This window comes from Lissotriton vulgaris, chromosome 5 (genome assembly GCF_964263255.1).
Source record: "Lissotriton vulgaris chromosome 5, aLisVul1.2, whole genome shotgun sequence".
NCBI classification, from domain to species: domain Eukaryota; kingdom Metazoa; phylum Chordata; class Amphibia; order Caudata; family Salamandridae; genus Lissotriton; species Lissotriton vulgaris.
Window position 1 is genome coordinate 751518199 of NC_141693.1, and position 18521 is coordinate 751536719.

At 42.3% G+C, this 18521-nt stretch overlaps 1 protein-coding gene across 1 annotated transcript in view; it reads left to right on the forward strand.

Annotated features, from left to right (window-relative positions):
* The window catches only part of LOC147711502 (phospholipase A2, membrane associated-like), a 90993-nt gene extending 75203 nt beyond the window's left edge, over positions 1-15790 (forward strand). Inside the window, exons 3-4 of the mRNA XM_086922193.1 lie at positions 8190-8296; positions 15557-15790. Coding sequence (XP_086778319.1) covers positions 8190-8296; positions 15557-15702 — 253 coding nt within the window. The 3' untranslated portion in view covers positions 15703-15790. The remainder of the gene's footprint in view (positions 1-8189; positions 8297-15556) is intronic.
* Positions 15791-18521: the final 2731 nt, after the last annotated feature.

Genomic DNA, 18521 nt, shown 5'->3' on the forward strand with positions numbered 1-18521 from the left:
TTGGAACCGGCCTCGTGGCGTGGCCCCACTCCACCTGCATGGCGGGCCCTGGATGACATCGACCCCTGCCCCTCGGGCTGAAGATACCCCCTCTGACATTCTCGAGCTCCGCCACCTCTGGCAATCCGGCTCTCCCCCACCCGAACATGGCGACCCCTACTCGCCCCACGCTGCTGGCCCGGTTCCTATCCCGGGCTACCCTCTCAGGCCCCGACGCCATCTTGGGCCTTCCCCGTCCAGGCCCCGTGGCCTCGGCCCGACCTCGGCCACGGCCCCAGCCAAGCCAAGATCCGACTAGGGGGTAAAACGGCCACTTGACAGATCAAGGAGGAGAGGAGTTTCGTTGGCCCTGCAGCCGTCCCCGGATGCCTGGTTTCGATCGCCCTCCGGCCTCCCTGTGCGCTGGCTCCACCCTCCTGCTGGGTGTCTGGACACTCTCACCCCGGCCCCTCTGACCCCCAGGTGCGAGGGTCCGGACATCAAAGGACTCCAGACCTATATCTGGGGCAGCCCTGGAATGGGTCGGGAGTTGTATCCTGGAGTCGAGAGACCCCGAGAAGAACTCACCTGCTTGGAACCTGAAACTATCTTTGGAGCTCTGCTGGCGCTGCCGCGGCCCAACCTCGCTGAAACTACCTTTGGAGCCCTGCTGGCGCTGCCGCGGCCCAACCTCGCTGAAACCACCTTTGGGGCCCTGCTGGCGCTGCAGTGGCCCAACCTCGCTGAAACCATCTTTGGAGCCCTGCTGGCGCTGCCGCAGCCCAACCTCGCTGAAACCACCTTTGGAGCCCTTCTGGCGCTGCCGCGGCCCAACCTCGCTGAAATCATCTTTGGGGCCCTGCTGGCGCTGCCGCGGCCCAACCTTGCTGAAACCACCTTTGGAGCCCTGCTGGTGCTGCCGCGGCCCAACCTCGCTGAACCATCTTGGGAGCCCTGCTGGCACTGCCGCGGCCCAACCTCGCTAAAACCTTCTTTGGAGCCCTGCTGGCGCTGCCGCGGCCCGACCCTGAGGAACCCCCCAGCTCGAGGATTGAGAGCTGAGCGGAGGGTGTCCCTGTACCAGGCTGGTACCAAGACTGTCCCGCTACCTCCTTCCCGCAGCTGCAAAGACCTATAGGATACCTTGATCCCTTCGTACCTGTACTGTAAAGATAACCTGCTTGATTACCGATAAAGAAACATTAAGAATCTATCCTTGTGTGGTGTCCATCTGTGGTGGTGTGATTGCTCGCCTGTACGATCTTGGGAGAGGGACCTCGCCAGGAGGCCTCTCGACTTCGCTCGGCCAGTTCTAGACGGAGAGGTGGGTCCCGGGGTGGTCGGCCCGACGGCCTCGGCTTCCCCCCTAAGATCCTCTTTCTAACACATACAAATACAAAGTTCATAACCCAGCTATCTATACAAAGCACCATCGATTTAGGGATTAGACTCAACACAGTTCTGGAGCTTGCAGTTTTATGATGTTAATTTAGTACTATGGATTGGGCGTCCATTATAATATTAACTCTTGGTCTAGTTCCTGAGTAGGCATTGAATTACAAAGACCCAGAGCCTCTTTCCATATTGGACTTGATCAAGATTAGTTTTCATATGGCCACCACATTTGAGCCCAGTATGTCACAAGAGACATTAACTTTAAGAGTCAGGATATTTTAAAAAGGCATACTGTCAAGTGAGATGGTTCCAGTCCTTGTCCTCAGCAGGGCCGACAACGGCATACATTCTGTTACGACTATTCAATTCACTAAAACACTATTGATTCTACTCTACAATTCAATGCAGTTGTGTATAAAATTAAGATTATTATCTGTAGGTAAACCTAAATATTTCTCTGTTTCACCTCTTCAAGCTGAGAACTTTCTGTGGTTCTTAGTACTGGAAAAGTCCATGCATTTATTTAGGTCTGGATAAATTAACAAACACAGTACCAAAAAGTTCTTGGGGTGTTGTGGAGGAATAATCAGTGACATCCTATTACTTCGTCATGAATTCTCAATCAATTTCAAACAAACCTTAATTTCTGCAAATTCATTTGCCATTTGTTTTAGAAACAAATTAGTTTTTTCAATTACATCTTTACAAAAGTCACTTATAATTATACTTTATATGAAATTTATGAGGCATTTAGTCATAAAAGATTTCAATCTATAACTGCTAATGCGCTGCATATAAGATGGAAATGGTGTGGGTTAGTTGGATATGCCATTGATAGCAATTTCTTGTATCAGATGGTTTCAAAATGTCCTTTATAGACAAGGTGCTTTCTGGTTTATGTTTGCTTTTGTTTATAAAACAGCCAACATGTATTCTATGAATGGCGTCCTCCACTTCTTCAGCGCTGCACAGATTTTATTGTAGTGGAAACAAATCAACAAAACAGGTGTAAAGCAGACAACAAGAAAATAAGAGAAATGAGGCACAGTCCTGCCCCGCTAACTCCATCCAGCACCACAAGGGAGCGGACAAGTGTTCCTCCAAAAAAGCCACAGCCTTTTCACCCAGTATGTCCTACTCCATGCCACATCAGTTCTGTCATATATTTACCACCTGCTCAAGCAAGTGGTAAATATCAGCTTTAAATTCCCCGAAATTGGGAGAAAATTTGGTAATTTTGGGTCAGACAGGTTACTCCCTATTCCATACATAGAATCCCTAACTCCACGCCCACTCTCGCCCCACGGAGTAAAAAGGCAATTTAGAATGGGAGCCTTAAAAGAGTTCATGCATTTGGTCAGCTTCTCAAGATCAACATCATTATGGAGCTCTGCATTGTTACTGATTTATTAAATTAAAAAGTTGCTGCACATTTTTTGACTAGTTATTCCAAGACATGTTTCTCATTGCTTTCAGGTAAGCCACACCCTTTGCCATTAGTGTGAGTATTACTAATGGTGATTGATTAGCAAACTGCAGTCATATATTTCACTTCAGGGCAACAAACCTATTTTTCTTTTTACAGTACATTTTTAATTGTGTGTTCAGTCTTCTCATATGTTGCATTGGGCCCAGAGAGGCATATTTTAAGAGGAACAATGGTGTTAAAAATTGGGTCTCTAGTTGGCAGAGGTATGCATCCTGTCCAAGTAGGGACCGCAATCCTAGTCAGGGTAACCTAGATACAAATTTTAAATTAATCTGTGCTCGCCCTCTGGTAGCTTGGCACAGAGCAGGCAGGCTTAACTTAAGAGGCAATGTCTGAAGTATGTGTGCAACACACACAGTAACACAATGAAAATACCACAAAAAGCCTGGACACATGTTTTAAAAAATGGAGAATATTTTTCTGATTAAAACAAGACTAAAACGACAAAGGTCCAATCAGTAGAAGAAAAGATGTGAATTTTTATAGAATACATGTAAAAATAGTGCTTAGACGTCACTAGCAGTCAAAAGGCTATTTGAGATTGTGAGAGACCGGTACAAATCCAAAGTTCAAGCTGACTACAATGGAGGGCAGGGCGGCTACAGGACCCATACAGGTCCTGCTGAAAAAATGCCTTTGCTGGAGCAAGTGTCCAGAGCCTACTGCATCGTTGTAGAGCCATGAAAAGGGGTCTAGCATCATCATCCAGCTCTATTGAAGTGAATGCAATGCGTCGCCGCTGAGCCGCACAGAGTGTCATCATCAAGCTGCCCAGGCTGTGGATCCGCTATCACTGAACAGTCTCTGCACCAGTATCACAAGGCGCTGCAAGGGAAATTCTTACACAGTCTGGCTATGCGTTGTTTTTTGCAGAAACCAGCTGGGGAACCCACTTTGAGGCACAGGACTGGAGGGGGCACTTCAGGCAAGGGTAGGCATCACAGATGACAGAGTCCATCAGCACCAGCAGGATTACAGGAAGTCTTTTGGGTCCCTGAAACTTCAGAAGATAGGAAGTAAGCCAGAATGCCATTGGAGTCACTCTGGGTTCAAGTGAGATGGGTCCAGGCCTTGTCCTCAGTGGGGCAGATATCAGCAGGGAAACTCAGCAAAGCAGAGAAGCAGTTCCCCAGAGCTGTCAGTCAAGTCAAAGTGGCAGTCCTTAGAGTACAGCAGTCTATACTCCAGCAGACTTCTTCACAGGTCCATGAGTGTACTGATTTGGTAGGGTCAGAACTCCAGTACTTATACCCAAAAGTGCCTTTGAATTGGGGGTGACTCCAAAGGAGCTCTCTGAAGTGGACTAAGATCCCTTTCAACACAGTCCTGTCTGCCAGGCTATATGTGGGGGGTAAAGCAGTGCTTTGTGTGAGGACAGGTCACTACCTATTGAAGTGTAAGTATCATCCCCTCCTATTCCTCCTTGCCCAGGAGGATCCATCAGAATGCAGATGAGTGCTCAGAATGAAATGCAAATGAGCCTCACCTTCCTGTGTTTATGGTTGTCTAGAGGAAATGCACAACGTGCCGCTGTCACCCCAGCCCAGACGTGTATTGGGGACAGTCTGCAGGCACACAGAGCGAAGTTAAGAGCAGAGAAATGTCCACTTTCTAAAAGTGGCATTTCTAGAATAGTAATGTCAAATACAACTTTACCACTAAAGAGGATTGATCATTACCACACTAAAGTTTTGAAACATGATTTATCTACTCGTTTCTAATCAGGAATTACAACTTTAAGGTATTTAAAGGAATTCTCAATGCTTCCGTATGAGCAGAGTAGGCCTCACAGTAGTAAAACATTTTTTAGCTATTTGCCACTACCAGGACACGATAAACTTAAAAGAACATATCCCACTTTTTAGTTACACAGCACCCTGCTCCAAGGGCTCCCTAGGGCCTACCTTAGGGGTGACCTAAGTGTAATGAAAAGGGCAGCTTAAGACTTTGCAAGTGGTTTTAAATGCCAAGTCTATGTGGCAGTAAACTGCACACACAAGCCCTGCAATGGCAGCCCTGAGACAAGTTTGAAAGGCCAGTTGTGTGGGTGGCAAAATCAGTTCTGAAGGCCCACCAGGAACATTTAGATTAGAGGCCCTATGTATATGGTATACTACTTAAAAAAGAACATACTAGTAAACTAAATATACAATCAGGTATATACCAATGTCACCATGTTTTAGGGGCGATACACATGCACCTTAACACTGGTCAGCAGTGGTAAAGTGCTCAGAACCCTAAAAGCAGGTAACAAGTTTGGGGAAAATCACCCTAAGGATGGCAGGTCTAACAAGGGGGATGTAGTTCTACATTGGATTTCTGACTCCTTGGACTATGGGTGTTGGAGCATAAATTCTGATTCCTCTCCAAATGGGAGTTATGTTAGCTCTCCTAATTATGAGTAATGTGGTCATTACAGTACAACCCACAATTTTGCGCAGGTACATTTTGGCAGGTTAGTCCTGCTGAAATGCACTGCAGGAAAATGTGCGTTAAATCTTGATGCAGGTCATCTTTGGTCTGCAAAATACACAGATTCCACTTGTAATTATTTTTTTCTAATGAAAAACCTGGAATATGAGGTATTTGTCCACCCATCAAATACTTCCCCCTGCATATTAGCATTTACTGGATTGAGTAAAAAGCCCTCCTTTTACCCCTCAAGATTTAGTCAGGGCCGAAATGCATACTTCCCTCTCAAACCTTTATTAAATACAACCATACACACTGTAAAGAGGAAATGCTCCTGGGATGGAAAAAAAACACAAGAATAGAGAGGAAAACCATTGAACATGGAACAGCGGACTGAGGTAGACAAGAAAGCCAACCAATCTTGAGTAAGGTTCTGACCCAAAGCCCACTCAGTGCCTTGTATTGTAGATAATGCACCCATTTCACAAAGGAAAATATTCATGTATATATCATGTGTATAATTATTCCTACTCCTAGATGTATTGCGCCACTTTTCTGGTATGCACTAATTTCTATTCGAGATTTATACCAAGGTGTAGACTTACATGTGCTCACCCCATCAAGTGAGGGAGTGGAGCTTCTTGCAACAGAATTTACAAATGTAAAGCTACCACTATTGACCCTTCGCCTATTGGTGAAAATCTCCGTAACTGAGGTGGGGATCTCCCTATAGGAAATTATAAGGAAAACTACTAAAGGTTATAATTTTTTTTTTTAAATTAAAGTATTCTAATTTATAATATTGATGTGCCTCATTTAATATATTTATTATAAATACACAAATAATAAAATAAAACTCTGCAGCTCTTTAAATCACAAGTTTAAATATGTATTCTACAATAAAACAATTTAAACATATACATTTAATTTAGACACATATATTTTAAAACAATAATTCAAAAACCAAATACTCACCCTTAAAATCTGCATTAACTGCTGACCAGTACTCACATGAGATTGATATTCTCATTGTGACATTACTGATTAATTGTATTATTAATATATTACATTGGTATATTTGGATGTGTTTTCTATTTTACATTGACTTCAATTCTGTTAATACTGTATCTATATATTATAAACATGAGAGAGTAATAAAAGGTTGTGCAAACAAAACGTTTGTTGGACAGTCGTACTTTGTTGTGATTGTAGCTGATGTGTTGCCTTATAACTAGAGCAATCCCATCTTTAGCCTCAGCCTCTTTGCCCACATCTGCCCAGGAACTGAAGGATGCCAAAGTGAGATGCACTAAATATTGAGGTCTAATCACCTTGACCACAAATTTCCAAAGATCCTAAGAGTTCTTGCTGTAAGCGAGCCACATGGCCCCTGTAATTGTTCTGTCCGGGACATACAGCCTGTTAGTACCTCCAGTAGCGGACATAGGGTTATGTAAGGTGATTTCTTCCTACTGGTCTACATTTGGAATTTTGCATACTTCTTAAAATAGAAGGTTTGTTAAAATGTTTAGTCTATACTAGTGTACCAGATTTAGCTGAGAAGTGTGTATACCGGGCAGGAGCATCTTCCTTTATGCTGCAGTTCAATATTTTTTAAATCTATGATGCAGTTAAAATCATTGTATTTGGTTATTTACCTATACTGGAAATGACTTGCAAGGCCCACAAAAGGGCATTGAGCTCTCATTGCCCCACCCCAAGGGGCACTGAGAGATCCAATGTAATCAACATACCCATGCACATTTGTTGCCCTTTTGTGCCTTGTGCTAAGGTAAGTGTAGCTCTTCTAACCGATAAGGGTATGCTGGTGTTGGCGACCCATGTTACACGCCTAGCGAAATTGACTTCAGCCCGCGGTGAACGCGATCGCCCCCGCCTCGCTTCGGCTCAAATCCCTGCCGCCGTTTGCTGCCGCTCCTGGACCTTTAAGCGGCTCGCATTTACACCGTGGCGTGGCTCACTGAAGCCCGCGGTATACATTCCCGCTTCCGATCCGGTTTTGAAATTCTAACCTGGACTGTATGCTACCCCTCCTTTGTGACAGAGATTCCTACAAATTTGATGTACTTCAGTTAATACTTGAATGAGTCCCACAAGTCTTCATGGACCCACGCCTGCATTGACATCTTTTGCAGACTTCATCCACTGTCTGCATTGAATTTATCGTCACACTCAGATTTGACGATCTGGTCCTGATGAGAATCGGACAAAGGGTCCGATTCGAAACGCGTCGACCTTTGACCTTTTCATTTGTGTATCTTATGTTTGCCCTTGGGTCTAAATAATTGCAACCTTCGGTTTAATTGTTTGATATTTAGTATTGTGTTACAATACCTGTGTTTCTAACATTGTGATTGGTTCTGCATTGTTGCCAGTGACCCACCCTTTATTTCTTTAGCTGTTGTCTTGTGCCTTATGTTTTTTCGTTTTATGGAATTGAAGGAGTGTGAATGTGTATGAAGAATGGTTGTGTCTTGATTGAAATGTGTGCATCTTTTGTCTTATGTCTAAAAATGGTGTCTGGTTTATTGTAAATCTTTTTCTGTCACATATGTATATATAATACAAGGTTTATAAATTGTTTGTTGTGTTTCCTAAAAATAATTTTCTACCAAAAATAAAATAAATAATGATGGATTAATTCCAGTTATCGGCTGATAATTCAATATTTTTTGGCTTTGGATACAATTGTTATTGTGTAATAAGACTCAGTACTAGCACTTTTTTGTTTATTTGATTCTCAGACTCTGCTTTACTGTAGGTGAGTCTAAGCCCTTCTTTGTTGTACTCGGTGTTAGGTTCAGGCCATCAGTTTCAGTATGGAGTGTATGGATATCTATGATAATCTGATTATTGTGCTCAAGTGGTCATTCTTTGAGTTTTCTTTTCCAAGGTGCTGTCAAAAACACGACTGCTGCTATCTAAAATTAGAGAGAAGAAGATGTAAACCAAAGACCGACAGCTACAAATTCAGCATGAGCGGTGGGAACGTAGCATGTGGTGAGATCTTGTGTTTATTCATATCCCTCTAACATGAGGAGTTATGGGATGCTGAGCAAGTGCATGTTTAGCTGTAAAGAGTTGCAGGAACAGTAAAAGCTTGATATAGAAAGGATTGACTGGTTCACAGGGCGGGCCTCTGAGGATGTGTCTCATTGCTTTGTAGTCATATATATTGACTACAAAATATCAACCTAAAAAGATACAGAGGAGAAAATGTCTACTGCCAAAATATCGATTTTCCATACTGATAATTAAAAACCCAGAATCATCTACTACCAAAATACTGACACATATATAGAATTAAAATATATATTTTAACATAATATTGTATGCAACAATATAGACAATCAAAATGAATATTCAACAACCAATATACTAACTACAAAAATAAGGTGTACCATAATGTAGATAAAAAAAATAATATATTATAATTGATACAAATTAAACGTATTACTCATTTTTCATAATTGAAAAAAGACCTAAACCTCTAATATACTTCTACCTAAACATAAAATAAATTAATCTATTTGTATTTTTTGGAAGCAAAAAATAATTCAAATTATATTTTCAAAACTATATCAAAACTATATTAAGAACATCTATCAATCAATCAATCAGGGATTTGTGAAGCGTGCTACTCATCCGTGAGGTTCTCCAGGTGCCGGGGGGTGAAGCTCTGAGTCAGCCGAAGAGCCAGGTCTTGAGGCTCTTCCTGAAGTTGTGCAGAGTGGTGGAGCGTCTGATGATGATCCAGAGCACGTTGCTGTGATGTAGGAGAAGGCTCTTCCACCCGCTCTGGCTTTGCGGATGTACGGGAAAGGAGATTCTTTCATTGAGGTATTGGGGTCCACTGTTGTGGAGGGATTTGTAGGCGTGAGTGAGTAGCTTGAAGGAAACTCCCTTCTTGACGGGGAGCCAGTGGAGGTCTTGCAAGTGCTGGGTAATGTGTTCATGTCATGGGATGCCGAGGACGAGTCTGGCCGTGGTGTTCTGGATAGTCTAGAGTTTGCAGAGCAGGGATTTGGTGATTCCAGCATAGAGGGCTTTTATGTAGTCCAGTCTGCTTATTATGAGTGCGTGGGTGACAGTCTTTTCTGGATTCGGGGGGGATCCATTTGAAGGTCTTGCGAAGGATGTGGAGGGTGTTGAAGCAAGTGAAGGGATGGCGTTGATCTGTCGGGTCATGGTGAGGGAGGAGTTGAGTATGACGCTGAGGTTCCGGGCGTGGTCCGTGGTAGTAGGGGGGTTGCCAAAGGCGGTGGGCCACGAGGTGTTGTCCCATGCTGAGTGGGTGGGTCTGAGTATGAGGGCTTCTGTCTTCTCCGAGTTGGGCTTCAGACAGCTGCTGCACATCCAGGATGCAACATCTTTCATTCCTTCCTGGAAGCTAAGTCTGGTGGTGTGAGGATCCTTCATATGGGAGAAGATGAGATGGGTGTTGTCGGCGTAGGATACTATGCTGAGTCCATGTTGTCTGGCGATGGCAGCAAGGTGGGGCATGTAGATGTTGAAGAGGGTGGGGCTGAGCGACAATCCTTGGGGTTCTGCACAGTTGATCACTTTAGGTTCGGAGAGGAAGGGCGGGAGTCTGATTCTTTGGGTTCGACTGGTGAGGAAGGAGTGGATCCAGTCAAGGGCGGTTCCCTGTACGCCGGCATCATGGAGTCTTGTGGTGAGAGTACGGTGGGAGACAGTGTTAAAGGCTGCAGAGAGGTCTAGTAGGATGAGGGCCGCAGTGTGGCCCTGGTTGAGGAGAGTGCGGACGTTGTCTTTGGCGGGAAGGAGAGCGGTCTCAGTGCTATGGTTGCTGCGGAATCCGGATTGGGAAGGGTCGAGGATGGAGTTGTCTGTGATGAAGTTTGTTAGCTGGATGTTGACGATCTTCTCGGTGACTTTGGACGCGAATGGAAGGACAGATATAGGTCGGTAGTTTTTGAGGTCTGTCTGGTCTGCAGAGGGCTTTGAGGAGGGGCTTGACTTCTGCATGTTTCCAGTCAGGGAATATGCTGAATTTTAAGGGGGCGTTGATGGTGCGTCGTAGCTTGGGTGCTCTGGCGGTAGCAGCGGCTATTTAGAAGATGAGCAGGGGACAGGGGTCCGTGGGGGTTCCTGAGTGAATGCTTTTCATGGTCGTTGGCAGAGTCTTCAGTGGTGACCAGGGTCCAGGAGAAGATGGTAGGCTGGCTGTCATTGCCGGAGGAGGGAATTTTTTCGATGTCTAGTGTCTGTTAGTTGAAGTTGTTGTAGAGGGACTTGATTTTCAGATGGAAGTAGGAGCCGAGTTTGTTGCAGAGACCCTGGGAGTGTGTGATGTCCGTGGCTTCTCTGGGGTGTTTAGTGAATTCCTGAATGATGCGAGTTCCTTCGAGTTGCTGAAGTTGGCGAGTATTTTGTTCTGGATGAAGGTCCTTTTGGTGGATCTGATGCATTGGTGGTATTCTGACATGCATTCTTGTAGGTGTAAAACAAAGTTAGGGACTGATTTCGATTTTGGTGGACATGGGACTCCATCACAATAGTTATCCCCTCCGCCGAAATATAAATACCATAATATCCTATGGGATTTATATTTTGGTGTATGGGATATCATCACGGGTGTGACAGAGTAATCCGTCTGCCAGAATGTGAATCAGCCCCTTAATCTTTTAATAAGTTTATCGATCCAGCAAAATAAATAGAATTCATTATATTCGCAAATAAAGTATATTGTTCATAAAAAAAATATTATTATGTGTTAAAGAAATATGAAAAATGCATAACTATTTATTTTGATCAAGGATATATTTTATAGCAAAATTCATATAACTCAAACACGTACCTAATATTCACTCATTAGACAATCATTTAATAAATATTAACATTTTACATTATTTAATTCATAACACAAGCATTATATATATATATATATATATATATATATATATATATATATATATATATATATATATATTCGTTCCAAGAAACTTCAAAATTATGAAGAAAACAAGACACCCAGTGCTCCAGTTTGAGGATTTATTTGGCAGATGAACAAATCTCCACAACGCGTTTCGCCATTACGGCTTGGTCAAGCTCATCTCGTGGTATTGGTAGCCATTTTTTAAACACAACACCCCAGTGCACTTAGTTTCTATCACGGTAAAGGTGGCGGCCATCTTGTAACATGGTAATAGATATGACAAATCATAAACTTTGATGACATTATACACATTTTTAACCAAAAAAATACCAAAAGGTTAAAAAGACATTTATGTCTGATATTACCCCATTCATATGGAATAGATCTACATCCCTTCGTTCATTATGGGTAATATACCTAATTACTCAGTGCAATGCAAATATTAATACACAATTAATGATATGTATCATTAAGCACATTGTTATCATTATATCGATAAAATATATGAAAAACGTCATCATCGAAAAGTTCAACCTTCTGTTTGGATATTACCAAACAAGCTTGTATCTGATTGGTTGCAGTGTCGTTGCCAGGAAACGTACACAGTCACACCTTCATTGTTACTTGTTTTCGTACAATCTAGTCTTTTTTGTAAAAAGATTCACATTGATGTTCACAGTAGTTTTAGCCCCCATCGGCAATGATTATACATATTTCTTGGTCTTGCCCCAGTGGGCGATTCTGCGTGTTATTGTTAGACAGTATCACATTTTTAAGTTTCCAAATGGTACATTTGCCCCAGTGGGCATATTGTCTATGAGTCTCAGGTTTACCCTAGTGGGCTCGTGGGTAATCATAAACCATAGAGGCTTGTTGTATATATTCTGCAGGCTAGATCAAAGCGTAAACGACAATGCATATATTTCTGCTTACAAATCTATGTTCTTCCGCTACCCCGTGATATGTGAAATCTAAAAATAAAATTATTAACATTAAAATCAAGAAACCGCGGACAATGTTATCAAGTCAATATTCATTCATATAAGTGAATTGACAATTCTTCTGTATTATTTAAACCTTTTGGTGTTAAACATTCAAAATCAACAATGTATTTAGACTCTAATTTTCTGAGGGACAGTTCTCGATTGCCTCCTCTTACTCCAAGATCAACACTATCAATTACTACCAACTGCTCCAGTTGTTCATTTTGCATATGCATGGCTGAGAAGTGTCTAGCAACCGGGTATTGTCTATTGTTGTTATGCATAGCACGTAAGTGTTCTAACACCCTTTTCTTTGCTGTGTGTTTGGTACTGCCCACGTACCATTTGTTGTAAGGACAAATCAATATGTATATGCTGTATGGAGTATTGCATGTCAGCCGTTTACGAATTGTAAATACTCTCTTAGTATTTTGAACAGTCAGAGTTTTACAGTCTTTACTGAACTTACAGGCCTTGTACTTGCGGCAGCATCTGAAACCCATATCTTCTTCCTTCTTTGAGCCTGTTGTGGAGGTTATATAGTTATGGCTAAGTTCATCTCTTAATGATTTCCCTTTCCGAAATGTGATTTTGGGATTGTCATTGAGGTATTTTTTAAGATGGCTGTCCCTTTGTAGGACATGCCAATGCTTTTTAAAGATCTTACGCACCTCATGTGCTTGCCCAGAGAAAGTGGTTATGAATCTCACATTGTCAGTTTCTTCTGTCTCATTGTGAGGGTTAAGTAGTTCTTCCCTATTCTTAACAGCCACTCGTTCTTTGGCAGTGTTTATCATTTTTTGAATGTAGCCTCTATTTCGGAATCTGTCACACATAACCCTTTCCTCATCCTGATATGATTCTTGTGTGCTGCAATTACGTTTAGCACGTAGTAATTCCCCATAAGGTATACTACACACTAAGCTGCGGGGATGACAACTGTTAGCATTCAAAATACTATTACCCGCCGTCTTTTTGCGAAATAGTTTGGTGTTCAATTGACTATTTGTCACTTCCACAATTACATCCAGGAATTCGATCATTCGATCGCTGATATGTCCTGTCAGTTTTAGATTCAGGTGGTTGTGATTCAGTTTGTCAATGAATGATTGCACTGACACCTCATCTCCACACCAAATGAAAAAAATATCATCTATGTATCTCAGCCACAAAAGAACAAAGAACATAAAATCGAGCTAAAACCTAAAGCACAGTCTTTGATCTACGCATACCGGCAATTACAAAAAATATTATTATGTGTTAAAGAAATATGAAAAATGCATAACTATTTATTTTGATCAAGGATATATTTTATAGCAAAATTCATATAACTCAAACACGTACCTAATATTCACTCATTAGACAATCATTTAATAAATATTAACATTTTGCATTATTTAATTCATAACACAAGCATTATATATGTATATATATATATATATATATATATATATATATATATATATATATATATATATATATATATATATATATATATATATATATATATATATATATATATATATATATATATATATATATATATATATATATATATATATATATATATAAAGTAATGGCTCAATAAAAGTGAGCTCTTAATTATGAAGGGCCAGCTTAACTGTGAGATTCTATGGTTGCAAGCCCTGCAAGTCACAAAATCACAGGGCTAGCTTCCAGTAAAGTCCCCTTTTGGTATGTAGTCCCCATATCTTGCAATATGGAAAATAAATCAGAATCGCAAAGGGGAATGAAATTGACAATCCTTCCAAATTGTGAGCTGTTTTGGTTTGAATCAAGGGTTTGCGACCACAATTCCAGTCTCAAACTATTGATCAATGACAAATTCCAAAGTTGGGATGGTACCTGATTTGCAAAGGAGAAGGGGTCCTTTTTTTATCAATTCCCCTTTGTGGATCGGGGTGGTAGCCTTGGTGTGAGTATGTAGTAGTCTAGGGGAACACTGCCTGCTCCTCCTCAAGTTTTTCAGACTTGAAAAGTTTTTTTTAAACCACCCAGGTTTCTTTAAGTAGCATTGTCAGCTTTAAAAAAAAGAAATTTTCTGTTGTGGAATGTAATCACAGGGGTCGTAGTCTGCTGTCTTTTGCAACCAACCATTCTTGTGATTGCAGTCAGTCACAGGGGAAGGCAAATGGTGAATTGTCTTAAGAATATTGGCTATACAGGTCATTCTGCGACCCAGTGCAATGTCTTATTTTGTACACTGATCTACTAGTACAAAGGGTGTTTGCAAAATCTGATTTGATCTGCAAAAATTCAGTGCATAAAATGTGACAGCTTCGTGCAAATGGAACCTTAGTACATATGGCCCTAAGCCTTTTCCAATCCTGTTTTTCCATTCTATAGATAATTCTAGCCAGCTTAACTGCTAAGTAGAATTTTGCCAGGAGCGCGGGCTGTTATAAGAAAGATATGTTTTTTAAACTGACAAATTCTAAGTAAACCTTCTTTGCGTCTCAAGGTGTATTTCTATCTTAAGCCAGTGTTACTGCTATCCATACTTTATGTAGATGTTTACATTAACTGTGCTAATGTGACCCCAAGGAGAAGCTGCAGATGTATTGTAGCACTCACTTTTTCCCTTTCTTTTTATGAGTATGTTTAAACTGAGGGCTCGATTTGTGAGTGGTTTGTGTCACATTAGCACGTGCAACATGTTGCATGGACAAAGCAAACCCTAAATGCAATTTCTCAAGCCACGTAAGGCCACTTTGCGTGGCCCTGTGTGTCTTAAGAAATGAGAAGTAAAGCAAAGCAGCGCAGATCACTGCATTGCGGTTCTCTGCCCTGGAAAGGCATTCCATGAGCGTTGTGTGGGTGTTACCAAGCAACTCAAATGAATTTTAACACATTCATAGATTTTCCATCATTGGTAGACCTGGGAATGTGCTAAAAGATACACCTTCCTGGGGAGCCATAAGGAGGGGAAATATCTTAATTTCTCCTTGCTACTTCCTCCTTCTATGTGTGCTGTATTGTGCAGCACAAATAGAAAGAGAACTATGCCTCTGAGGATTGTTTTTGTGCAGGAAGAGGCCCCTTCCTTCACAAAACAATCCTGCATGCAACAGAGGTGCAAGGGTGCCTGCAGTGGAGCTAGGCAGCCCATTGTGCCCCAGCGGTGGGGAAAGGACAGGAATGCTCCGTATTGCAATAAATATAATGAATTCTTGCCCTTTAACGCAGCGCAGCAAGGTGACTTGCTGTGCTGTAATATTCTTTTATGAATAGGCCCCTCAGTGTATAACTGTCTCCTTAGGGGCTGCATGGTGGCTTATTTGCTGATGTTTACAATGACTTGAACTTTCACAGCAAAGTTCTGGAATAATTTCATGTTGTTGTTTTTCTTTGCTGCAGGAGGCTCCTCAAACAATTGCGGACGACTTGCTTGTGAATGTGACAAGAGAGCTTCACTTTGCTTCAAGGCAAACAGGAACAGCTACAATTGGAAATACACATTCAAGCCAAATTTAACTTGCAGGGGGAGCAAGCCTGCCTGTTGAATTGCGACTTTTACTATTAATCAGCATTGCAATGAACAAGGATAATCAACAGTAATCAAAGGACCTAAATAAAAAGAAGTCAAGCATATAGTTCTGCCAGACTTTTTATTCTGTAAGTCTTTGTCAGAGATATACATGATTCATCTTGTATGATGTACGCCGCAAGGTTGTATGAAAGAGGTCAAACCACGAATGTGTCTTAACCATGCATTTCTTTACCAAGGTATGCCTTTGCCACACAATTGTTTAGTATAGGCATGAATGGTAAAGGGGTGTGTGTGGCTAAGGTTGCCACTACTCATACCCCTGAAACCCATGACCGCCCCTACCGCATGCTGACCCTAAAACCCTGGCCCTTTCCAAACATTACCCTGATCACCCCACCCCTGCACTGTTACTAAAACTACCCCGTCAACCCATTCCCCTCCCCCTGCATTAGGCATAAAACCCTGCCCTTTTTCTTACACTAGCCTGACCCCACCACCCAGGCACTGTCCCTTAAACTACACCAACCCCTTCCACTGCCCTGAGAACTCCCCTGGCCTACCCCAAACCTAAAAACTACCCCGACTACCCATTCCCCTCCCCTGCCTTAAAGCCTAAAACCCTGTCCCTTTACATATACTACCCCTCCACCGCCCTGTCCCTAAAACTACTCCAACCCCTTCCACTGTCCTGAAACCTACTGACCCCTGCAGCCCTAAAAACTACCCGGACTACACATTCCCTTTAACTGCCCTAAGGCTTAAAGCCCTGCCCATTTACATACACTACCCCAAACCACCCCCACCCCCGACTCTGTCCCTAAAATTACCCGACCCTCCCAGACCCACTATCCCTGAAAACTAACCCCAGCCCCATTCACCTCACTGCGTCTCTTCCTGGCGTCTTCCTGCTTGCTTCTGCCTTCACCACAGTAGCAGCAGCTAGACATCTCACTGCCTTAACCATGCATATACCAGTTTAAGGCATATGCATGTTAAGTCAAGCGTAGTTGAGCTAGCGTAGTATGAACCCCCGTGGTTAAGACCGCAGTGTTCCGACTGTTTCCAGGGCTGCAAGGCAGGAAGGTGGATATAAGCTTTGAAAAGGACATCAAATGTTGCCTTTACCAGTCTGCACCCTTCCTAGAGGATACCACATTTTCTCATGCACCTCCTGTACTTGGATGAGTATCCCACTCTCACACCTACATCTCACAATTCCTCGGTGACTCCTAACTGCATCTTATTGTATTATTCCTTTCCTGGCCATGTGAGCATAGGCTGAGACATTCCCACTGACAACTATGAACCACAAAGGATAAGGCAGAATATAACACGAAAAAATCTAACAGCTGGTATAACACAGGGATACATCCATAGTCAATATCTCCCAAGAAAGCTTTTTCAATAAAAAATCTGAATATTTCTTCCCTCACTCCACTAATAGACTCATATATTTAGTCAGAAAACAATGAAATAACGTACTAGAAAATATACTAGCACACAACAAAATTGTAATGGTCCACTGAAATCCCCTTGTATGAGAATATTTTAGATGTGCCAATCACTTCCCCACAGACACCATGGGGGCAGTTTGTCATGAATAGTATGTTTTTCTCTCAAACATCACACACATTATTTTACAAGAAGTGCATTATCAACGTTTACTAGCTGCTTTGACACTATTGGGAAGAATTGTGTCTGTTGTCTTTATTGCTGTTGTGTTACATTGGCGATCCAGAGATACTCCTAACTATCCACACCAATTACAATGTATTAACAGATATATGAAGACCTGAGGCAAGTATAAACTATATAAAATGTTAAGCAATTCAGGACATTACCCAGTTTTAAATATATCTATGTGTGATGGTGTCAGGATAGTGTCTGAAGATACGTTCTTCTCTCCAGGATTGCTGTGGCAGCATGGACCATTCGATCCTTTGTGCCAATACAACCCCCAGCAGAACCATAGACACACAGTGAATAAGCAGACGGGGAAAGGGGTCCTGACTAAATATGACTCTAATATAGGACAATAAATTATATAGGAAACAAATTGCACGTCTCACTGTGGAAGAAGAATAGATGCTGTACTTCTCTATTTCAGTGAGTCATTCCCGATTTTTAGGTCTCGCTTTGCATAGGAGGGGACCTCATGTAATCGATTTGCTTTTTGGGCCAACAACGTGCACGCATTGCATTGCCGTCAGTGGCAATGAGTGCACGAGAGGCGATCTACTTACGGGACCGCGCGCCGCCAAATGACAGCAATTATCACTCCCGTAAGTGCAGGCCCTCACCTCCCCCCTGCTGCTGAGCCTCCTCCTCCACCTGCTGCCACGCGAGAGTTTATGCTCTGAAATCGTTGCAGTTCAGACACGAATCACAAGCATCCACAGGCGTTTCCTAATACAGCAAATTCCTGGACAGATTATGCCTCCGTTAAAATGATATGATTACTTACATTGACATTCCTCTGGCCCTGGGTCTGAAGGCTGTGGATGTATTGCGATCCCTCAGGACCCCACCCATTACATGACAGATGCTGACACTGTTCATAGTACCTGGGAGCTGTTTATCAAGGAAAGCCTTAGAACAGATATTAATGCGCCTTTCTCCTTTTCGCACTCCCCGTCTCCTGATAATTTACACAAGACTCGAGGCTGAGGCTTGTGTTTAGGCCGTCTCAGGCAGGATGCGCAGTGGTCAAAAAAGTTTGTGATCCACAGTGCATTTTAGTGGCTGCAATCCTGCTTCCCTTTTAAATTTATATTTTGTTTGAAAATGAAAATAAGTAGGCAGAGACGCGCACCCACGCATCCAACAACTCCT